The following is a 20,229-nucleotide window of genomic DNA, read 5'->3' as shown; positions in this document are numbered from 1 at the left end:
AGACTGGAAATAAAGCATATACATGGTAATTTGAGAAAAAATTAGTTCTAGCAACTCTCAGAGGACACCTGCAGTTTAGTTACATTCTGAGGACATATGCAGTGAGACAAAGAAAGGGAATGTACAGCAGGTCACATGCATATAGCTATATGAGGCCACATGAGGCCACCACTTTAGTCACCTGCCAGAAGACTTCCAAACACCACTTGACCCCCTCACATGAGTTTAATCCACTGTGTTCCATCCACTGCAAAATGAACATCAGTCATCTGGTGTTCACACTCCATGATATATCATACTCACTACATGCAAGGAAATAATAACAACAATTTATAGCCAGTAATTATGCTAGAGATTATATATTTCACCAGTGGGAGATGTACCATCAGTGGAATTTTAGGGTTCTGTTAATATTCACTTCTATGTATACATTTATATCACCAGAATATTGCAATTCTTTAAATTCTAATAAAGCATTCATTTAAATATGTTTCATCAACATAGAAGTTTCAAGTTTAAGTATATGCTTACACTTACCTAAAACTTTAGCACTTTCCTCAGTAGGAAAACATCAACATATGATGTTAGTCTCATTAAGTTAATAGGATTCTTTCCATTAAGTTCTGGGGATGGTGCCTCAGCCTGCAATTCTACAGAGAGTTTCCTGCATTAGGCATTACCTCCTTAAAATACTTATAACTTGTTTAGTGAAAAGTAGAAACCTCATTTTTACACTTTCTCAGTATGTTTATTTATGGTAATACATAGTATCAGATTTTTTTTTTTGTTAAAAAAAAAAAAAATAGCAGCAGCCACCTTGCTGTAGACGTAGTCCAGCCTCTAAAGCCTTAGTGTACTTCACAATTACAACCAAAAAAAACTTTTGCATTTATTTATACTAAATACATTGCAAAATTTTAACAGTAATTATGTTTCTCAATCATGTACTTCCTTCTTTTTCCCATCAATCACACACATTTGAGGTATGCACTGATATCAGATGATACTAACAATTGGAGTTAATTAGACTTTTACTGGAAAAATGCTTGGTACTACTATTATTGCAGGAGAGGCATGTCTTGCCAAAAGACACATGTAACTAATCCAAATCATAAAAATTAAGAGATTAAAGTATCAAATTAACCTGGGTAAAAAACCATGATGTTTGTTAGAAATCTGAGCAACTTTATCCTCCTTAAGACAAGCAGCGGGGCCACCCAGCTATATAAAAATGTACAGATACATGCCCTGACAGGACCTAAACTCAAGAAATACAGTATTTGAGCCCAATTCTTACTGCACACAAGTTTTATACTTGGTTGCCTTTGCTACTCTGAATTAGACTTATAAATTAGCTTGATATTAAGCAAAATTTTCCAAAGAGCATATACAGAGATAATTTTTCCTAAATAGAAAATCTTTTCTTAATGAAGAAAAATAGAAGGAAAAAAGTGTTAAATATTTAACAAACACTCTCCTTTTTGTTGGTGTGTTGTGTTTTTTAGGGAGACTGTGAAGTCAGAAACAGTCATTAACGGAAAGTACACAAAAATACTTTCACCAGAGCCACCAGGCACACATTACTGATGTGTCTGAGAGCAAAAATGAAACATAAGATTACCACAGTTTCTGCTGTGAACTATTAACTGGATACTGTTCATTTCCACATATAACATATATTTTTCATTAATATTAGGGACAAGAGAACTCACTGTGACAGACAGCAGCAGTACAAAGATTAGGAAGTGTACAGGGATAAAAGCTTCTGTAAGTAAAAAATGTCTTAAATGCATTTGCTACTGCTGCTGTTTGCACAATAATGCTATGTTACAGAAGAAATTAAGACACCCCATTCTGTAAAGAGGGGTTTCTTTTTATGAAATTAAAGACAGGTAATGCCAGCCTAAATAGTGAACCTTCCCTTTTTTTGGTTCTCTTTGATGCCACAACACTCTGTGAAAGATTACAATAGAAATCATCTACATTTTTTTCCTGTCAAGCGCTTGGCTTTTAATGAGCTTCCTGAATATACTTTTCTAATTATTTGAAAAGGAAACACCTACAAAATGTTTTACTCCAATTTGGTTCCAGTCTTAAGGTTTTTTTTATAAAAGTATTATTTATAGTACCTCTAGGAGAGGCAAAAAAACAGTACAAGTAAGTTATATGTATATAACTTATATAGCTTATTATAAAACTTCACAGGATTCATTTTGACTTTAAAGATATTAATTTGAACATGTTTTATTTGTTTTCAATCTAAAAAGTGTCAATCCACACAGTTTATTGTGATAAACTGTGTACAAGTTATGGTTTTTAATAACCAAATTAGCATTGCAGACAGAGCTTGCACAGTATAGAGCAAGCCAGCTGAGAAGTCAAGAAGCAAGAATTAACTTTTACTCTATAGTTCAAGTAATAATAAACATAGTAACTGAAAACCTACAGTAAAACTATCTCCACAGTTTCCCAAGTGAAAACAGAAAGATATTCATAAGGATTTAATATTGCCTAATATATAGGAACTGTTGCTGAGGAGCAAATATTTTCACAATAACAGAAGAAGTTTGGGATGCATCAAAATTCAAAACCCAATCTAGCTAACCAAACATTGTGCCCACATAATTTCCATTTTTTTTTTCAGCTTCAGTACCAAACATAGATCTCACCATATGGTTGTCTCACTTCTTAAATAAAAACCTCAAATTCAGCCCTTGACTTAAGTTTCCTTATTTTCAAAGAAAAATTTATACTTTGAACTGCAGCTTTCTTGAACAACTTTCAGCAGCATTTCACCATAGAGTTAATAGATGTTTTACAGATACATGAAGCAGATTAGGTTAGTAGTTCTTCTCTTTTCTGTGATCAGTTCTTCCATTAATTGATCCCTGCTTTCAGTTTCTCTGTAACCTACTGAACTCTTTTTTCAGTTCCTGCAACCTCGTTTTCTGGATGGGTTTTTTCTCACTTTTTCTTAAAAAACTATTAGTTATATTTAATGGAATACATGTACAATTATGATACTCCAAATGAGGATTATATGTGACTTCTCCCTTTTGTACTAAGAAAGGAAAGAATACTGGATTTCTGTTTAGTGGCTAATTCTGAGATGTGTAAGAGAAACCCTGAATAAAACCAAAAAACCCACACCAAAACAAACAAACCAAAAAACCCTCTCAGAATTTCCAAGCAAGCAGATTCTTTTTCATGTAGAAAAATTTGTTTATACTTAGAAACATAGCAAACTTAGAAAATGATAGCGAAGCCATTAGACACCAATTGTACCCTTCACAAAAGATTTCTGGGCAGGAAAGTTTGTTTCAGAAGCAAAACGGATGGCTTTGGGCAACAGACTTGACAGGATGAGATTCCATTTCTAAACACCAACGAAAGCTTCATTTAGAACAAACAGCAGATACACTTTATGGCTAAGGAGTTAATGGCCCAGCTGTTGAGGAACCGTAGCTAATTCAGTAGTGGCATCCCAGACCCGTAAAACAGACAGCTTTAGTGCTTCCCCTGTAACTAAAGGAGATATTACTAAAATTCTCTTAGATTTCACTGCTGGTTTTGTTTTCATTTCAAAATCTGTTCACAGCAGAGGATCTGACCAAAAAAACACCCAAACAACCACACAGCAAATTTAGTTGAAGAAATTTGTATTCATCAAACCTCAAGTAAAATGCAAAACCAAAATTAATTCCTGGAGACAGCTGAAGATGGGAAGAGGGGCAGGCCAGAGGAGAAGAGGCTGCATTATCCAACAACCTCACTTCTGGGATCTGGGCTCCTGATTGCTCATTTGCATGTGCAATTTCACCTCTTTCAGCTCTTCTGGAGCAAAACTACTAGTTTATTGGGAGCTAAATCTGTCAGTAGCTCTGCAGTTAATTCATTTTAAGGATCACTCTGATGGCATTATCAATGAAAACTAGATGGTTTTGACTGCCTTCACTACTTATCACTTTGACTTCTCATCATTTTACTTCTCCCATCTCTCTGTCACATTTGGGAGAGAATGCTGTATCACCAAAACTGTGATGTCTTATAATCAGACTTATCAAACTAATTGACATAATTCAGGTAAAGCAATTCTACAAAAAAAAAAAAAAAACTCAATTGCATCTTCAGGCCAAAAGACAACACAGAAGAGACCTGAAACAGATTTTATGAAGTATGCAGTCATTACTTTGTTTCAGGGAATGGCTAGCCCTGACCAGTAAGAACACCAGCCACTTTGTGCTACTTCATTTGGAAAATACTTTCAAAGAAATCATGTTTAACAGTGGACATAGCTCCTTTCCCTTTCTATTCCCTGTGCTTTTACATCCAGAAAGCTTAAGAACATGAACAAAGTAGGTCAAATAAATCCAAATTACTTAAAGACACGAATAAATTTTTAAAAGTCATCTTCTTTATGAATACTAGACCGTTTTGAAAGGAAGATATAGTAAGAAAATATATCTTTGCACCACACCTCCCTGACGAGAAGGGAAGTCAGAAGACTACAGGGTGAATGATAGCCAAAACATTTAACCTTCTACAAATTCTAAAGGGGGCTTGAAGCAGAAATTAAAGCTCTCTATTTAATGCTAGAAACACCTTCAGTAATTCTTGACCATCTAGCTAAAAGGTCTTACTTTCACTTTAAAGTACCTTGTTTATTTTCATGAACCCTGCTAGGATCCTTTGCAAAGATACCTACCTTTTAAACTTTTTTTTTTAAATCAAATAGTTAATAGTCAGCTGTATGTGGTGCCTGATATCAGATCCCACTGGCCTTTCTTTAAAAAGGAACAGAAAAGTTATTTAATATGTTAGGGAATAAAAAGAGAAGGAGATAGATGCTCTGCTGTTGAACTTCTATGGGCTTCTGAGAAAATGACAAGACTCAGTGACACAGAGATACCCTCATTCTCTACTCAGGTTCAATTAGCTGAAACTAATTACATTCTCTTCCCTAGAGTAATTTTGGAAGCAAATGGAAGAAAGGTAACTCTTCTTCAAAGAGGAAGCATTTAAAGTCCTGATGATTTAAATGCCATTGAAAAGTTTTCTACCATTTTCCCCATCTTCACAAAGCAAAAAATTTTCAAGTTGAAAATGCAGGAATGTTAGCATAGGTTACTTAAGCTGCAGTTCCACATCTTAAGTGACACACTCCCTGAGTTGAATTCTACACCCAATTCACAATATGTGCAACCTGGGCTTTTGGGAAGCATAGTAATATTTTTTTTAATTACAACTTATTCACATTCCCATCTTAATTCATTGTCCTCTATTAATAAACATGTGACACGTAAGCTCATAAATGGAGTAACATTAAAAAAGAAAACACACAAAAAACTAAAAAAAGGCAAACAAAAAAAAAAAAACCCACAACCACACATACTTCACCACAAATATGCTGCACATAAGGCAAATTCAGTTTCTGGATCTGTTATCAAGTAATATCTCACAAAGTGAAGAGACAAAACGTTTGTCCCAAAAAGAAAAAAGAGAAGGAACAGATGCAGCTTGCTCTTTGGCACAGTGTATAGCACTTGAAGAAGTTTGGAAAGAATAGCCTCACCAAGACAAAATGTGCAAATAGCTATAATCCCGTCCTCATTTGGAGGCCAATAAAACAACTGTAAATGCATACAGTATTATAATATGTTTAACAGTAAAATGCACCCATTTGGCTTTCTCTAGGAATTTGATTTTTTGGACTTGGTGCCCAGTGATCTATGTAATTTCTCAGTTCAGTAATACTAAGAGAAGCTTCATACCTTCTGAATTATCACTGTGCTCCTCTGATTGAATAAATTTAATTTTCTCCCTCTCCACCCCCAACTAACATGAAACAGATGGAAAATACATTATAGTAGAAGCTCTCATAGAATTATTTTCACCTTCAAATATCAATCACTGATCACAGTGTATTCCTTTACATGCATAACATATCAAATGAACTCCACTGTGAGAAAAGTCCAAGTTAGACCTATTGGGAGTCCACTAACGTTACCGAGAAGTCCATCAGGTTTTTGTAGTTGGGGGTTTTTTGGTTGGTTGGATGATGGTTATTTCATTGGTTGGATGGGGTTTTTTTCCATAACAGATTCAATACATAATGTTAGAAGTACTGAATATGTCTAAGTACCTTTTTGGTACTGCTGCTAGGTGCCCTTCAAGAAAATCCCTTAAAATTTACGATTTCCACACCTAAGTCTTGTGCTGCACACCATTAGACCTAAGATCTGAAGGATCTAAGGAAAGAGTCTCCTTGAAAATAAGCAAAACAAACTGCAGCTGAAAGTTCAGAGGCTCACCTGGTTTCCTCATGTTTGTTTCACATAGCTTTAGGATTTTGCTTCAAATTCATTTGTGAGCTCTCTGAAATTTGGCTCTCTTAGGTATGTTTTAGACAACTGAGGTCGCAAGGATTCTTTGGCACTCGTATAGTGAGAAGTAACTGGTGTACATCCAAAGAAAAAAAATTAACTTAGTTTGAAAGATCAAGCAATGAAGAGGGAACACAGGGGACCTTATTTTCCAGGTAATGTGTTTCACCACGGATGATGGTTTTCTTCCTTATCCTTCCCAGCACTACAAGTTACTTACATTCATTATAAAAATAAATAAATAAATAAATGCATCCAGTGCAGAGTTGTGTATAAATCAAAATTCAATTGTTTTAGTACCTGAACTCAATAAATTTCATAAACAGGAGAGGAGCTGTATGCAAAAGGAACACATCATTCAATCACAGACAGCCAATCAAGCTACCATAACACAAATGAAAATCCCTGCTCAGTTACAGGCTGAAGAGATATTTGGAACTACAATGTGGTCATCTTCTTCTACCTTTGCTACAACCGATAAGGTATTATTCTGTATCTTTAAAAGACAATCCTACTGTGCTAATTCAGCAGAGCTTTAGCAAGTGTGAGAGAAGAATCACAGACATCTGCCCATCCTGACAGAGCACAATACTTTCTGCCCTGAGCAGTCCCAAAGAAGTCACACAGCATGCCAGGTACAAAGTATTTGCAGAAGTGAGCCCTCAGACAGGGCTACAAAAGCTCTGGGTTAAGGAAGCACACACCAACTTGCTTCCACTTGATCTGCTACACAGCTTGACAGTAACAGATAGCCACTTGCATTAGTGTCAATGTACAGATAAGTTTCTCTCAATATCTGTCACAAAAAACAGACACAGTATCAGTGTGCCAGCTGCATTATCGGTCACTACATACTTGATCATACTTCATAACATCCTGGAGCCCAGACAGGACATGCAGACAGCAATTACAAGCATGTGCCACCGTCACCCAGCTCGTTCTGACTTGGAGCTGCCGACTCGGCGCACACTCGACAAGTGCCTGCCCACCACCTTTTCCCTCTCAAACACATTAGCTTGCCTCAATATGGGGCCAGAGTTTGTTTTGAAACTCTTAACAGGATCACTGAAAGAAAAGAGGAAAAATACCATAAATGATCCTCTGGACTGCTTCCAGAGTAGCGTGTTCTCCTAGCAAATGCTTTGGAAGCAAGCCAAAAATGGGAAATGTTCTTGCAAATGAGCACGCCACCAGGCTCAAGTACATGTTATCATTTAATTCTTTTGTCAACATCAGCGCAGTTAGAAATTAAGAAGCCTGTTCAAAAAACAGGTTACTTGAATTCCAGTCACCAAACATCAATTTCTTCTCTATCCATCCCTGCCATACTCACTCAGCTCATGTCCCCCACCCCCTTCCTAAAATACACTGGGGGTTTTTTGAGATATTTTTTCTCCCTTATTGAAATTCAAATAATAATCACATCAATGATAACTAGATCTGTAATCAAGAGCAAGTTAACTAAAAAAAGGAAAAAATCAGTCACTCAGAAAAAAATCTAAACCTCAGCACAGATTTCTATGGGACACAGCACTTAATATTTTTAACAGACCTCTAATACAGTCTACTGAACATTTTTGCCAGGGCAGTTTTTCCCATTACAATTACTCCTAATGAGATCACCCTCTGCAGTGTTTAAGACTTCATCCCTTCCCAACAGAACAATGAAAGATTTGTGTGGAGCTACAAAGACCTCAGATCAACTCCACTCACTTCACCTTCTACTGAATTTCCTCATAGAAACTCGTCAAAAGCAGAACTGTGTTTTTTCATGTGGACAAACTATTAAAAAAGAGACTCATTTACTTTTTTTTTAGGATGTCCCAAATCCTCTACAGTTTTTGAAGTCCTCATCAGACTGAGGCACTTCAGACTCAGTGAGTGCTGACAGCTTTGTTTTTGAGATGATGTAAATTTCTCCTCTTCACAGATTTGTGGGGGTTTTTCCACTTTTTCACTTACAATATTTCTCACCAACAAACGTCTGCCTAATAATATAAACATATGGGGATCTAGAACTCTTTGTATTATCTTGTGATAAAAATTATAGACCTTGTATCAAATGTACATGAAAATACCCACCCACAAACAAACTGCATTTTCTTGTTCTTACTGGAAGAAAATACAATAAAATATTTTTTCTCATGCTAAGCAGAAATGTCTTATGCCAGTAGTCCAAGCAACAGCAAGGCTAAGGGTAAGTATAATTCTAAGAACATGGTTAACTGAATTAGTCTTGAATCAGGAAGTACAACTCAGTAGTCTCTGATCTGCTAGTATTTTAAAATAATCACAATGATTCAACTGCAAGCCAAAAATTTAGAGTTAGTTTTGTACAAAAAAAAATTATAGAAAGGATATTATACTTTATTCTGAAAATTTGATATTCTGTTTGAAATACCTGTCTTTCATTTAGTTTTTACACACTTGGCACAAACCTCTAGCTCGGTTTTGATTTTGGGTGTATTCTTCCCATTACTAACCACACCCATTCTGTCTACTACATCCATTTTAGCTTCCTTATAATTATGTCAGGGATCATGTGAAAGAACAAACTGTTTACCTACTCATACCTGACATGATTGCTACAATGTTCTGTGATAGGTATGATTTACTCAGCCTTACCAAAAGGTACAAGAAACACATTAATCAGTTAATAATTTCAGTCCTGAACCTATCTTTATACTTACGACTTCAACCTTTTTCTTTAAATTTAAAACTGCATTGTGCAACCACTGATTTTCATAATCAGACAGAATGACTGATTTAGATTAACCAGTGTGAACTTCACAGATTGAGGATCTGAAAACTTCAAAAGAAGACTGATGATGCATTTCTCTTTAAAAAAAGTGAAAAAAATTTTAAAAACCCAGAAAAATCTGGTAGAACATGACCTACAATTTACAGCAAGCTGTGTGTTTACTTACGTTCACATGTGTCTCCTTTCTGCTGGTATCCTGCTTTGCAGATACATTTTCCAATAGGCACTAACCATTCTCCCTCGGCGCTACAGTGCATCTTCGGCGAGTTCTCCGCCTCCTCCTCCGCACTGCTGACACAAGTTCCTCGCACTTCAACTAAAGAGGAAAACTCTGAGCCAGTCACTGTGTCAGGAAAAATAGCTAAGTTCTCAATGATGGACCAGCACTTCTTGTAGTAGACTTTGACAGAGACCAAAGCAATGCAGGCCCCTACATCCTGAAACGCAAGATAGAATCCTTTTTTGGACAAAGGTCCAATTTCTCTCACCTCTGTGTTAAGTTTCATTTTTCTCTCCCCAAGATCACCCTGGGTAAAACTTTCATCTGCTGCAATAGTGTCTATTTTTACATATTGGTTTTCTCGGATATTCCTGCCAGTGTCGTAGTCTGTTTCATAATAATACAAGTTAAAGGTTTCTTTACAAGTCCCCAGAACTCCAGGAAGACTGTTACAATCCCTCAGAGTGAATTTCAGTTCTACAAAAATCCTTTGTGCATTGCTTTTTGCAATCCAGTTAGTCCGAAGCCAGTTGTTTTGGTTTGATTCCATCACCTGGCATACCTGGTATGTTCGTATAGGAGTGTAGTTTTCATCCAGTCCACTAATTTCTTCCCACTAAAATGATAACAAACAGTTAGTAATAAACAAAAAGTATGTCACCAGTTGTAACTACTGAGTATTTAAAAAAAGCTTCACACAACTCACATTTCTTTTTAACAGTAAGTTGTTAAAAATACTGTTAAGCATGTAAATGAAGAAAATATATATTAATGCAGGAGTAGGCTCTCTCTCCCTTCATGTCTTTCCCACATAAAACTTCTAAAAAACATTGTCATATCATGGGCACAGTTGAAAAGGAACAGCTTCAGTAAAGGCTGTTTAGCATACCAGGTTCTGATTTCACCCTGAGCTCACACACATTAATGTCACAATGGTTTTTGAGTAAGCAAAGACCAAAAGGAGTGAGGCAGCTTCTCTTTCAACGAAACTTAATGTCAGTAGAGTCTTAGAAACTGAAATTGCTTAGCATTAGAGTACATAAAACTTGTGCATATAAAGCTTCCAATGAAACTTGCAGTTGCACAGAAAGCATGGGATCAGGGCCTGAAACTCATGAGTCAGATGATTCCCACCCCTAAGTGATTGAAATGGCACAAAGAAAGGACAAGAGAAAATTGACAGAATTAAAAATCTGAAAGAAAAGACTTTAGCTGTCTCCCCTTCTTTCAGTGTGCCTTCTGTTTTATTTACAAACTGAGAAGATAAGTGGGAGCTCCACCTCACCTCACCTTTTGCCCAGTGGCAGCACCCCTAATAGAAGGGGCAAACTTCATTTAGCTGGGAGTTCAAATGAACCATGAGACTACATACAGAATTAAAAACAACCTGTGTGACTGAAAGCCCTTTGGTTCAAAGCCTGAGTTTTGTTGATGCTCTCTCTCTTTAGGTTACCAACTGTGTAACGAGCTGGTAAGCCTTTAACAATCCCAGAGTCTTTAACAGCCTTTGGTAGCGTGGGAATTTGCACCTCCAGCAATGGCAAACCTTCCACTGAAATCAACCAGGCAGATCTGCCCAGGTGTAACCAAAACAATCCTAGTCTCTCACCTTTTTTCACATTTCTTGTAACATTCCAGTGCCTGCAGAAACTGCAGCTGCAGTAAATTAGAGGAGGAGGGTGAGCTATCGTCACCTCAGGATACAGGCAACCATGACTTCTCTGGATGGCACTCAGCCCTCTGGCCCTGTGTCAATAATGCACTTAAGCTCACGCTTAAGATCAGTGACTGTACTTATGAGCTTAATGGTAAGCACATGCTTAAGTGCTTTGTGGGACTCGTATAGTCGGCACCTCTGCAGGAGAGAGCATCCACTGACATTCCTCATGCCGCCAACCATGGAAGGCACTGGCTTCCCAGATCAGGAGCCACACAGCGTACATTACTCTGCAAGCCTATTTGACAGCAAATGAGACCACTTTAATGTTGTCTGTTTCAGGAAAAAACAGATGTGGCTGAATTGATCCTGGAAGTTATCACCACAAAATATATCACAGCTGCAGATGCTGAAATGCACAGAAGTTGTAAATATCAAAGTGCATTTCAAGAACCTACAGTTAATATAGATGAGATATATACAGTACTATATATTATATGCATATGGTATTAAATGATTGAAACAGATTATTAAATGCTCATGGAGTTAACTGAAGTGAATGCATCTGGAACAATATTAACCTCTGAACAAAAGAATGTCTATCTTCATAACAGATTTATTAGAGCTGAATGAGTAATTTTTTTCACTTCTCTAAGAGCGAGAAAAAACTGGGCCCTGAGAGGGTTCTGGCTACACTAAGATAATAAAAAACATTTCCTCATTAAAAATAAAAAAAACCATCAAGATGACAAAAAAGGCATAAAGCCTAAAATTTTACCAGGTAATGCTATGTCATTTGGGGTTTCTTTTTTATTTGTTTTATATTTTATCTTGTGCAAGCATTCATCCCTTAAGACACCAAGCCAGATTCTGCAAGAAGATATTCAGTAAGACAATCCATTCCATCTTTGACATGGAAGTGACTCTCATGCACCACACAACAGAATCTGTCTCCTTGAGTTTTGATGTGGATTGCTCCACCAAAACAAATCACCATTCCTCCTCAAAAAAAACAACAAACTGAAACAAACAAAAAATAAAAAAGAAACAAACAAAATACATTTTACAAAGTCAACCTACTCCTCATAATACAAGACAAATTACTTTTCTGAGAGTCAAAATCCTACTATATGAGACTAGCTGGCATCAAAGAGATTCTTATGCTACAATCAAGAAAACTAATACAATTCACACAAGAAGAACTATTTTGTGATCCCAAGCATTAAGCACGGGAACTATTTTTCCATGTTTTGCCAAAGCAAAAAAATTAGGGAAATGTGATTTATGACGCAATTATGTAATCAGAGTGTCTGCAGCAAGAAAAAAAAAACAACTCAGTATTTCAAGATGTTTTCACCTATGGTAGGTGAGGTCACCATTCATTCAAGTTTTCTTATAGTGAACAATTTCACAGACAGAAAGCTCCACTTTTCTTTGTCCTGCTGCAAAATATGGTGCTATACATGCAAATCAGTTTTGAATATGCTCTGTTCTATTGGTTTCAATTTATGATATTTTAACTTCTTAGTTATCTTACCAGCATTAAATGTAGCATTTGCAGTTGAATGAGGCATTTAACGAGTGTCTGACTGATATATTCTCTACTGCGATTATGCAGTAGTTTCTCTCAAAATTTTCTGTGTTCATTCCCATGAAGTCTTTATTGCATAGTAAATAATTCAGTAATTAAAATTAGAAAAACATTTATTTTCAAAATTACATTATTAAAATGGTACTTTTATGTTAATTTACAGACAACTTTTTCTGAACACCTCCACACATGCAAATCTAGCCATTAGTTTTGATTCACTTTTAATTTGCGATTGAAATTCACTTCTACCTCTGAAACTCGCTTTTCACTATTTGTTGAACTAGACTCTATTTTCATCTTTCAGTATGATGATGTGCAACATGTGCTGACATGTCATTCATTATCTACAGGTTAGCCTAATATAAGTGCCACCAAGCTAATCTTCTTTACACCTCTGGTAAAGGCTTCGATCAGCGCAAAACGCTGATGCTGAGGTTATTGGCCATCATACACATTGAGCCTGTGTTACATTCCCTCTGAAGTCCTTAGATTAGTTGCCAGTTTATGCTTGCATTGATACTACAATCTTGCTTTTAAAGAAAGACACTTCCACACTTTCATTGTTCTTATTTAAAGGATTTGTTACACTTTTATATCCCTACTCACACTTCACGCTCTTCTGGCTCCAGATTTCTTAATGAACTGAAGATTAAGGGACTGATCCCCCAAGTTCTTGTTCGTGCAAGGCGTCACAATAGATTCAGCAAGACTGTTTCCATGAGGAAGAACTGTCCATGTAATTTATAATTTGTCAGACTAAGTTCATGTAGGATTGAGTTAAGATATGACAATATATCCATTATATCTTTCTGGAAATGTTCTTCCTCAAGGCTTGAGGAAGAAGAGGTTTTTTAACACTTTTAATTCAGACTGAAAGCAGCATTTCCCAACTTTACATATATAATAAATAAGACAATAACAGTGATGTTTCTAAACATCTCATTTTTATAATGGTGCAATTTATAATGGTAAATTTCATGGAATGCCATAAGAATAATTTGTACGCAAGCTGGAGGTGGCCTTAACCACATAATTCGTGCCTGGTTCCGGATATCAAGCTCCTCAAGGCTTGGGGATGTTTCAAGTTCGGAATGCCATTTCAAACACATCTGCAGTATAAATGTTTTTATTTTAGAGCACTTCAATCTGTGCTATTCAATTACAAAGAAAACATCATAAACAAATTTATGATCACCCATTCTACAGAAAATGAAAAACATATTTTTAGAAAGTTTCCACACAGAAGCAGATCTGTTGTTTCCAAGGGAAGAAAAAAAGTGATTTAAAATACTGTGTTGTAAATATACAGTGTAATCCTTTGTACAGCACAAAGAAATACACTAAAAAACATAAAAGTAACAAAAGTTTCCAAAGTGCCACTTGCTTTTAATTGGCTCATACATTTGTACACTGTAACCTGAGGTTTCATTCTAAAAAAATGAAGAAGCCATAAACACTTGGTATGATTACTGAGAGAAATATGAGGGGGAACTAGTTTAAAGCAGGTCTTTCAACCGCTTCGATAAACTGACTACTCATCTTTAGGAACTTAATTTTGCCTGCAGTACTTACCCCGTTGGGAGGAGAGGAAATCCATTCCAACTCTGTCTGTTGTGCTTTAGAGTCCAGCAGTATTACTAAAAACAAAAAAAAAGGAAAAAAAATGAAATTCCACAGCTTGTTAAACATAACAAGGGGGAGGATTTAAAACTAAGGAAAAAAATATTAATTTTAAAAAGTGATAGAATTAACATAATTTTTGTACAGGTTAAGATTTCTTCTTCATATTATTAAAAAACTATCTGCAACCACAACTAGCTATTTATTTGTAAACAGACAAATGATTCTGTACCGTTCACATATAAGCAGATACAAATATCTGCTTATACATGAGCGTAAATACATAAATCTTTACAATTTCATTGCTTAAAACAATGTGAGGGATTTTTAGTGCTCTGAAGTGCTATTAATCAGTCATTAAGATGCATGCTCCCTCCCTCTCCTTTTTCATAAGGACATTTTCCATATGCTGGTCATTACAATCAGCTTAAAGCACACAGACATTTCAACACATTTCCAAACTGATTTATACAGGACTGTTCTGCACCTTGCTGAGAGTCCCATTGAAAAAGCAATGATCTTTTTTGAGTGTCAAAGTGAAAAACACTTACACAAGTATTTTTATTCCACAAATACAGAAAATAAAAGACCCTGCAATAACCTCACACCTCGCATACACAAAATCAGACTAATTCACTTTATGGTAATGGCTTCCTGAAATCTTCACATCATGGTGACATTTATATACAGAAAGACATCAGTTCTAGCAGCACCACAATTATTTTCAGCTAAATGTAACCCTACCTCCAAAAGTGGTTAATCACAGCCTAATAAACCAGCCCCTTAGTAGCATTCCTAATTTGAACCTATTCCATATACCTTTAGCTATAAAGCTATTTATAACTTCCTACACAGCATTTCTGTGCTAAGATATTTAGATGTTTGACTTAAGGCTGTAACTTGAAGCAACTTTTGCAGGTCTGACAAAACATTTTTAATTCTATCTTTGGCCCTTTCTCCAAGGAGAATTTAACACAAAATTACAGTGAATTACTAAAAAGATGCCTAAAAATTCATTCAGTAATACATGGAATGTTAGCTGAACACAAAACGGTAGCTTCCAGGCCTGTATTTCTGTAATGAAGTGGAACTACTCATTAAGGAAGTTTGATAGTCTCCCTCTAGAAAGATTACCTGCTTATGTCATTAAGGTTGGATTCAAGGGGCTTTACTTTGTAACACTTTCTATAGAAAAGCAGGTGGTGTATGCGGAGGCTTGTTAAACAAGAACATTTATAATGGTCCTGGAAAAAAAAAGGTATCACCAAAAATTTAACCGTTTCAGCACCAGCACACTACGGTTGCAATTCATTATACTTTTTATTTGGCAGTAATTCTCCATCACGTAGCAACGAGTGAGCACATCAGAGAAAGAAAAGATAACACGCAAACAAAACAAACAAAAAGAAAACCCACAAAGAAACAAACAAAAAAAAACCCCTGAACACAGGGGTTTGCTCTGCAAACAGCCCTTGTAAAGAAATCGTGGCGTTCCTTCTGGCACCCAAAGTTACCGGGGAAGAGCTTTCCAAGCCAGCGGCTGCTGCCCTGCTCCCAGCGCGGGGAAACCCTTGGCTGTCACGGCTCGTTCGGCAGCGCGGGGAAGTGATGCGGGGCACGGAGCCGCGCCCCCGCCGGCAGCCGCAGGGGGTTCGCAGTCCCCCGCGCCGGGAGCGCCCCGCGGCTCCTGCGCGCTCCCTCCGCGGGGGAGCCGCGGGCCGCGAGAGAGAGGAGGCGGAGAGGCGGCGGGCGAAGCGCGGGGGCGCGGCCGCGGGAAATGGGCTCAGCGGGGCTCCGCGCAGGCGGGGAGCAGAGGCCTCTCGCCTCCGCGGGGAGCCGTAGCGGCGCTCCCGGCGCTGCGCGAAGCTGCGCGCAGGCGGCCGCGCCCCCGCGCCGAAGAGCGGAGCTTGGCGGCCGAGTGGCAGCGGAGCGCCGGTGCCGCGGCCGCCCCCGCCACACCCCCGACAGCCGCGGTTTTGGGAGGAAGCGCCCGGGACAGCGGCCCCAGAACGGAGCCCCGAGCTCTCGCAGCCACGGAGCGAAGGGATAGCCAGCCCGCTCCCCTTGTCCGCGCTGGACCCGAGGGTCCTGGCAGCTGGGAGAGGGCTCCGCAGGTAAAGCGGTCACTTTCTCGCTTAGAGAGACAGACGGACCCCCCGTTCCTCTCCAGCATCTCACCGCGGCTTCTACTGAGCTACAGAAAGGAAACTCGGAAAACTTTTCAGCCTTTTACCCCTCCCATCCCTTTTCCGTACCCAGCGGGGAGGTATAGGAAACCACGCGGGGCTGCTGCCGCCACCGGCCCTTCGGCGGGGCTGGCGGTGAAGCTGCAAAGTTACTTTGTTGTTGTTGTTGTTTTGTTTGTTTTTTTTTTTTTCTTTTTAAACTCGCTCTATCTTCCGCGAGAGTTTTCTGCGCTTGCAGCAGGTAACCGCTATCAATCCCTGTCTGCCGCTCGCCCCCTCCTGACCCTCCTTTGGCTAGGTAATTTTCCCCGAATATACAGACATTATACACGCACACTCATAGGTATAGATGCATATATAACCACCCACACACGTATAACACAGAAAAAACCGGGACAGGCTACCAGTGGGAAGCACTGGCGTAGCTCCGAGGACGGAGTAAGCCGAAGGGCAGAGCGGGGCAGGCAGTCCGCACCTTCCCCGCCTGCCTCCCCATCCGACTGCCCGGCCCTTCTCCTCTCCCCACCCCACGGCTACTGGTTAGTGCTCCCCGCGAAAGGGTTTCTGTGCTTTACAGCCCCTCCAAATAAACTTTCGAAATGCTGCTACGGAAAGGCTCCTTCTTCTTTCCCTCTCTAATCTCGCCATCGACTTGGTCTTTTAAGGGCAGAGTACATTTTAATTGAGGCATTTTTTAAAGCTCCAAAAGATATTTTATTGCATGCCAGAGGTTTGATGAAAATTACTGACGCATCCAGCTGAGGCGGGGGGTTGGGGAACCCCAAACGCATACATATGCAGAGGCACCGAAAATGCCCTGCCTCCCCCTTCCCATGTCATGTCGTGTGTGTCTTCGTCCCCCCCACCCCGAAGATGGAGACGGACATTCGCCTTCGGCTGTCAAGCGCGAGCAGGGCGCTCCTTTAAATCATTTCGAATTTTCCCAGCGTGAAAAAAGAGATCCCCAGATGGGCTTTGTGAATTGATTTTAAACACCTCCATCAGTCTCTGATACAAAACTGCCTGATTTGTCTCCATGAGCGGGGGAAACAAATATGCGGGGTGCGCCTTACAGAGATACCAGTATTGGACTGACGAGAACGGGGAAGCTCCGTTGTGCTACGGAGATGGTGCAAAAACCCCAAACCTCTCTCCAGCGATGCCAGGGTAGAGCCCGCACATTGCAGGCACACTAAGCCAGGTCGTATGTATCCTTTAAACACATGTCCAGCCTGCACGGCTGGGACGTGCAAAACTGCACCCCGATGCTCCTTCCCGCGGTCTGTGCCCGGCCCCGCTGAGCCGGAGCGCTGCAGGCCGCCGGTGGGGAGCGGCGGGAAGCGCCCCGCAGCCCCAGCCCCGCGCTCTGCCTTGCCTCCCACCAAGCGTCCCGAGCCCAAAAACTCGGTCCTCAGCCCCTGCCCAGGGAGCAGCGAGGTAACCCGCCCTCCCCGCACCTCCTCGGGAGGATCAGGGCTGGGATGGGAGAGCGACGCTCCCCGGCACGGATACCCGGGCCGGGGGCTCTCCCAGCCCCATTCCTCCTCATCACGTGCGAATGCCTCGCAAACCTCATTCCTGGGAGCAAAGGCAGTTGTCCCGGTCCCTCACACATACACACGCACAGCCCCCAGTGAATGCCGTGCTTTTTCCTCCCTCCCACCTCAACTAAAAGTCTTTTTTTTTTTTTTTTCCTTCTGAGAGAGGGGGTCTGATAAGCAGCTGGCAGGGGCAGGAAGGTCCCCTACTGAGCTACCAAACAGACTTCGTGGGCAAAAGCAATAAATAAGCTCAAACTTTTTGTTTTCCTCATCACCTTACCTTCTTTTGCAGCCTGTGCCTCCCCCGTGTGTGCAAAGCGGAACAGCCAGACGGAGCACAAAATAATCCAAGAAGGGAGCCTACTTTGGAAAGCCATGGTGCAGGAGCGGGGTGATTTTATATTTCTAGCTCTCTATTCCTAGACACTGCCACTGCCGCCGCTTGGTGGGTGCTAGAGGACGGTGGAGAATTTGCTGTGCTAGTCTGTGGCTCGGCGCTCCCTCCCTCCAGGCTGCCTTTCTCTTTCGCCTCCTTCTCCTTCTCCTCCGCCTCCGCGCCGCTGCCCGGCTCCCGCACCGGGCCGGCCGCCCGCCAGCCCCGACTGCAGCCCGGCAGCCCGCGCCGCGCGCCGATAATATCAATGAGGGCAAGGGGGCGGGGCCTCGGCCCTGGGGCGGCCCGTCCCTCAACATGACTGACACCTCTTTCTGACCAATCATCAGCAGCTATCGGCGGCCGGCGGGCTGAGCCGCCCCTTGAGTCGCCGCGGCCAGGGGGGCGGGGCCAGCAGCGCTGGCCAATGAGCGCGCGGCGGTGTCGGGTGTCTGCCGGTGCCGGGGAGCCGCGGGCTGCAGCGCCGGGACGCAGGGGCTGAGCCGCGAGCGGGGCGCCGAGTCCGGGCGGCTCCCGGCGCTGTCCCGCACGCCTGGGGGCGACTGCCCGGTCGTCCTGCCAGCGCGGGGACGTCCGCGCATCCCTCTCCCAGGATTCCCTGTGCTCTCCCCGCGTCGCAGCCGCCGGGTTAGCGAGGGAAGAGGGGTCCCGGCCAGGGTCCGGCCTCTGTCCGAAGCCGAGCAGCCGCCGGCGGCTCCCCGCTCTGCCCCCGCGCGGTGCCCGCCTGTGGCCGTGCTGGGAGCGCACCTGGGTCGCTGCCACAGAAAGGGAAACTTCGGCAGAAGCTGCGGGATGGTTCCCTGAGGCAGCCCTGCCACAACAGCCAAGTTCCTGGGGGCTGACATCACTTGGGATCCCTTCCCTCAGTTGCGTTCGTGTTTTCCGCCCCGCGTCTCCGGTTTGCCCCAAATATGAAGAACAGGTTAATGGCAATATAGATATTATGTGGGGAGGGAAAGGAGAGGCTGCTTCCCCCTGCCCTCTCCGGGTGTAATCTGAAGCGCGTGTAATCCTCTAACAATGAGACAATTTAAATAGGAGGGAGAGGGAAAAAAAAGTGAAATCCGAGGTGGAGAGGAACTTGCCAAATCTCTCTTGACAGCGCTCATCCTGCGGACCGGGGGAGCTTTTGCCAGGGATCCATCACGCCCCCACCCCTCCGTTTTCCTTTCTCCAAACCCACACCTAGCTCCTTCGGAGTGAAACAGCTGCGGGACAGACACAAAAACTTAGCGCTCCCCGAACGTGGCCGCGGAGCAGAGCGTGGTGCGCTCCTCTCCCGGGCCGCGCCGGGGCCGGGGCCGCGCAGCCCCCGCGGCGAGAGGCGGCGGCCCCAGCTCCGGTCCTCGCTCCGCGCCCCCTGCTCGGCCCTGCCTCCTCCACCTCTGTCCCGCGCAATCTTCCCGGGGCCGGTGCCGAGCGGCATGGACAGGGTTTTTTACTGCTCCGCTAAAGGTGCGTGGTCGTGTCCTTTCGAAGGATAGATACTGCGATGTAAACAGAATAAGTGGCTGCCGTCTCGGAAGCAAGCGAAGGCAGCGAAGAGCCAGGGGTGTAACTGCAATTCAGTGTCAAGATTGTGCGAGAATCTGAAACACGCCTTGCGTAGATGCGGAGCCTGATATAGAAAATGTTATGCCATAAATGGGAATTTAAATTGGGGGGGAGGTTTGTTTGTGGAACCTTTAGGTAGATAAGACAAAATTAGAATTACTACTACAAATAATAACAATATTGTAATGCTCAGCATTGACGGATAAACAGCCACCATACTCCGGGCTTTGAGCACTTTCCCTGCGGGCTCCTTGTGACTTCCGAGAAGGGTGCAGAGAGAGACTCCAAAATACACTGTATTTCTTTCTCTTGCTGAATAATT

The 20,229-nt window shown here is 41.6% G+C and overlaps 1 protein-coding gene across 5 annotated transcripts in view; it reads right to left on the bottom strand.

Moving 5' to 3' along the window:
• The window catches only part of EPHA7 (EPH receptor A7), a 162,264-nt gene extending 143,700 nt beyond the window's left edge, over positions 1 to 18,564 (bottom strand). For all 5 annotated transcript variants that reach the window (XM_059842448.1, XM_059842446.1, XM_059842444.1 and 2 more), the window contains exons 1-3: positions 18,240 to 18,564; positions 14,185 to 14,249; positions 9,311 to 9,980 (exon numbers count right to left, since the gene is read on the bottom strand). In XM_059842448.1, the coding sequence (XP_059698431.1) occupies positions 9,311 to 9,980; positions 14,185 to 14,249; positions 18,240 to 18,336 (832 nt within the window). In that variant the 5' untranslated portion in view covers positions 18,337 to 18,564. The remainder of the gene's footprint in view (positions 1 to 9,310; positions 9,981 to 14,184; positions 14,250 to 18,239) is intronic.
• Between the last annotated feature and the right edge of the window lie 1,665 nt (positions 18,565 to 20,229).

Source organism: Haemorhous mexicanus, chromosome 3, assembly GCF_027477595.1.
Source record: "Haemorhous mexicanus isolate bHaeMex1 chromosome 3, bHaeMex1.pri, whole genome shotgun sequence".
NCBI lineage: Eukaryota > Metazoa > Chordata > Aves > Passeriformes > Fringillidae > Haemorhous > Haemorhous mexicanus.
This window is presented reverse-complemented; position numbering and strand designations above follow the sequence as displayed.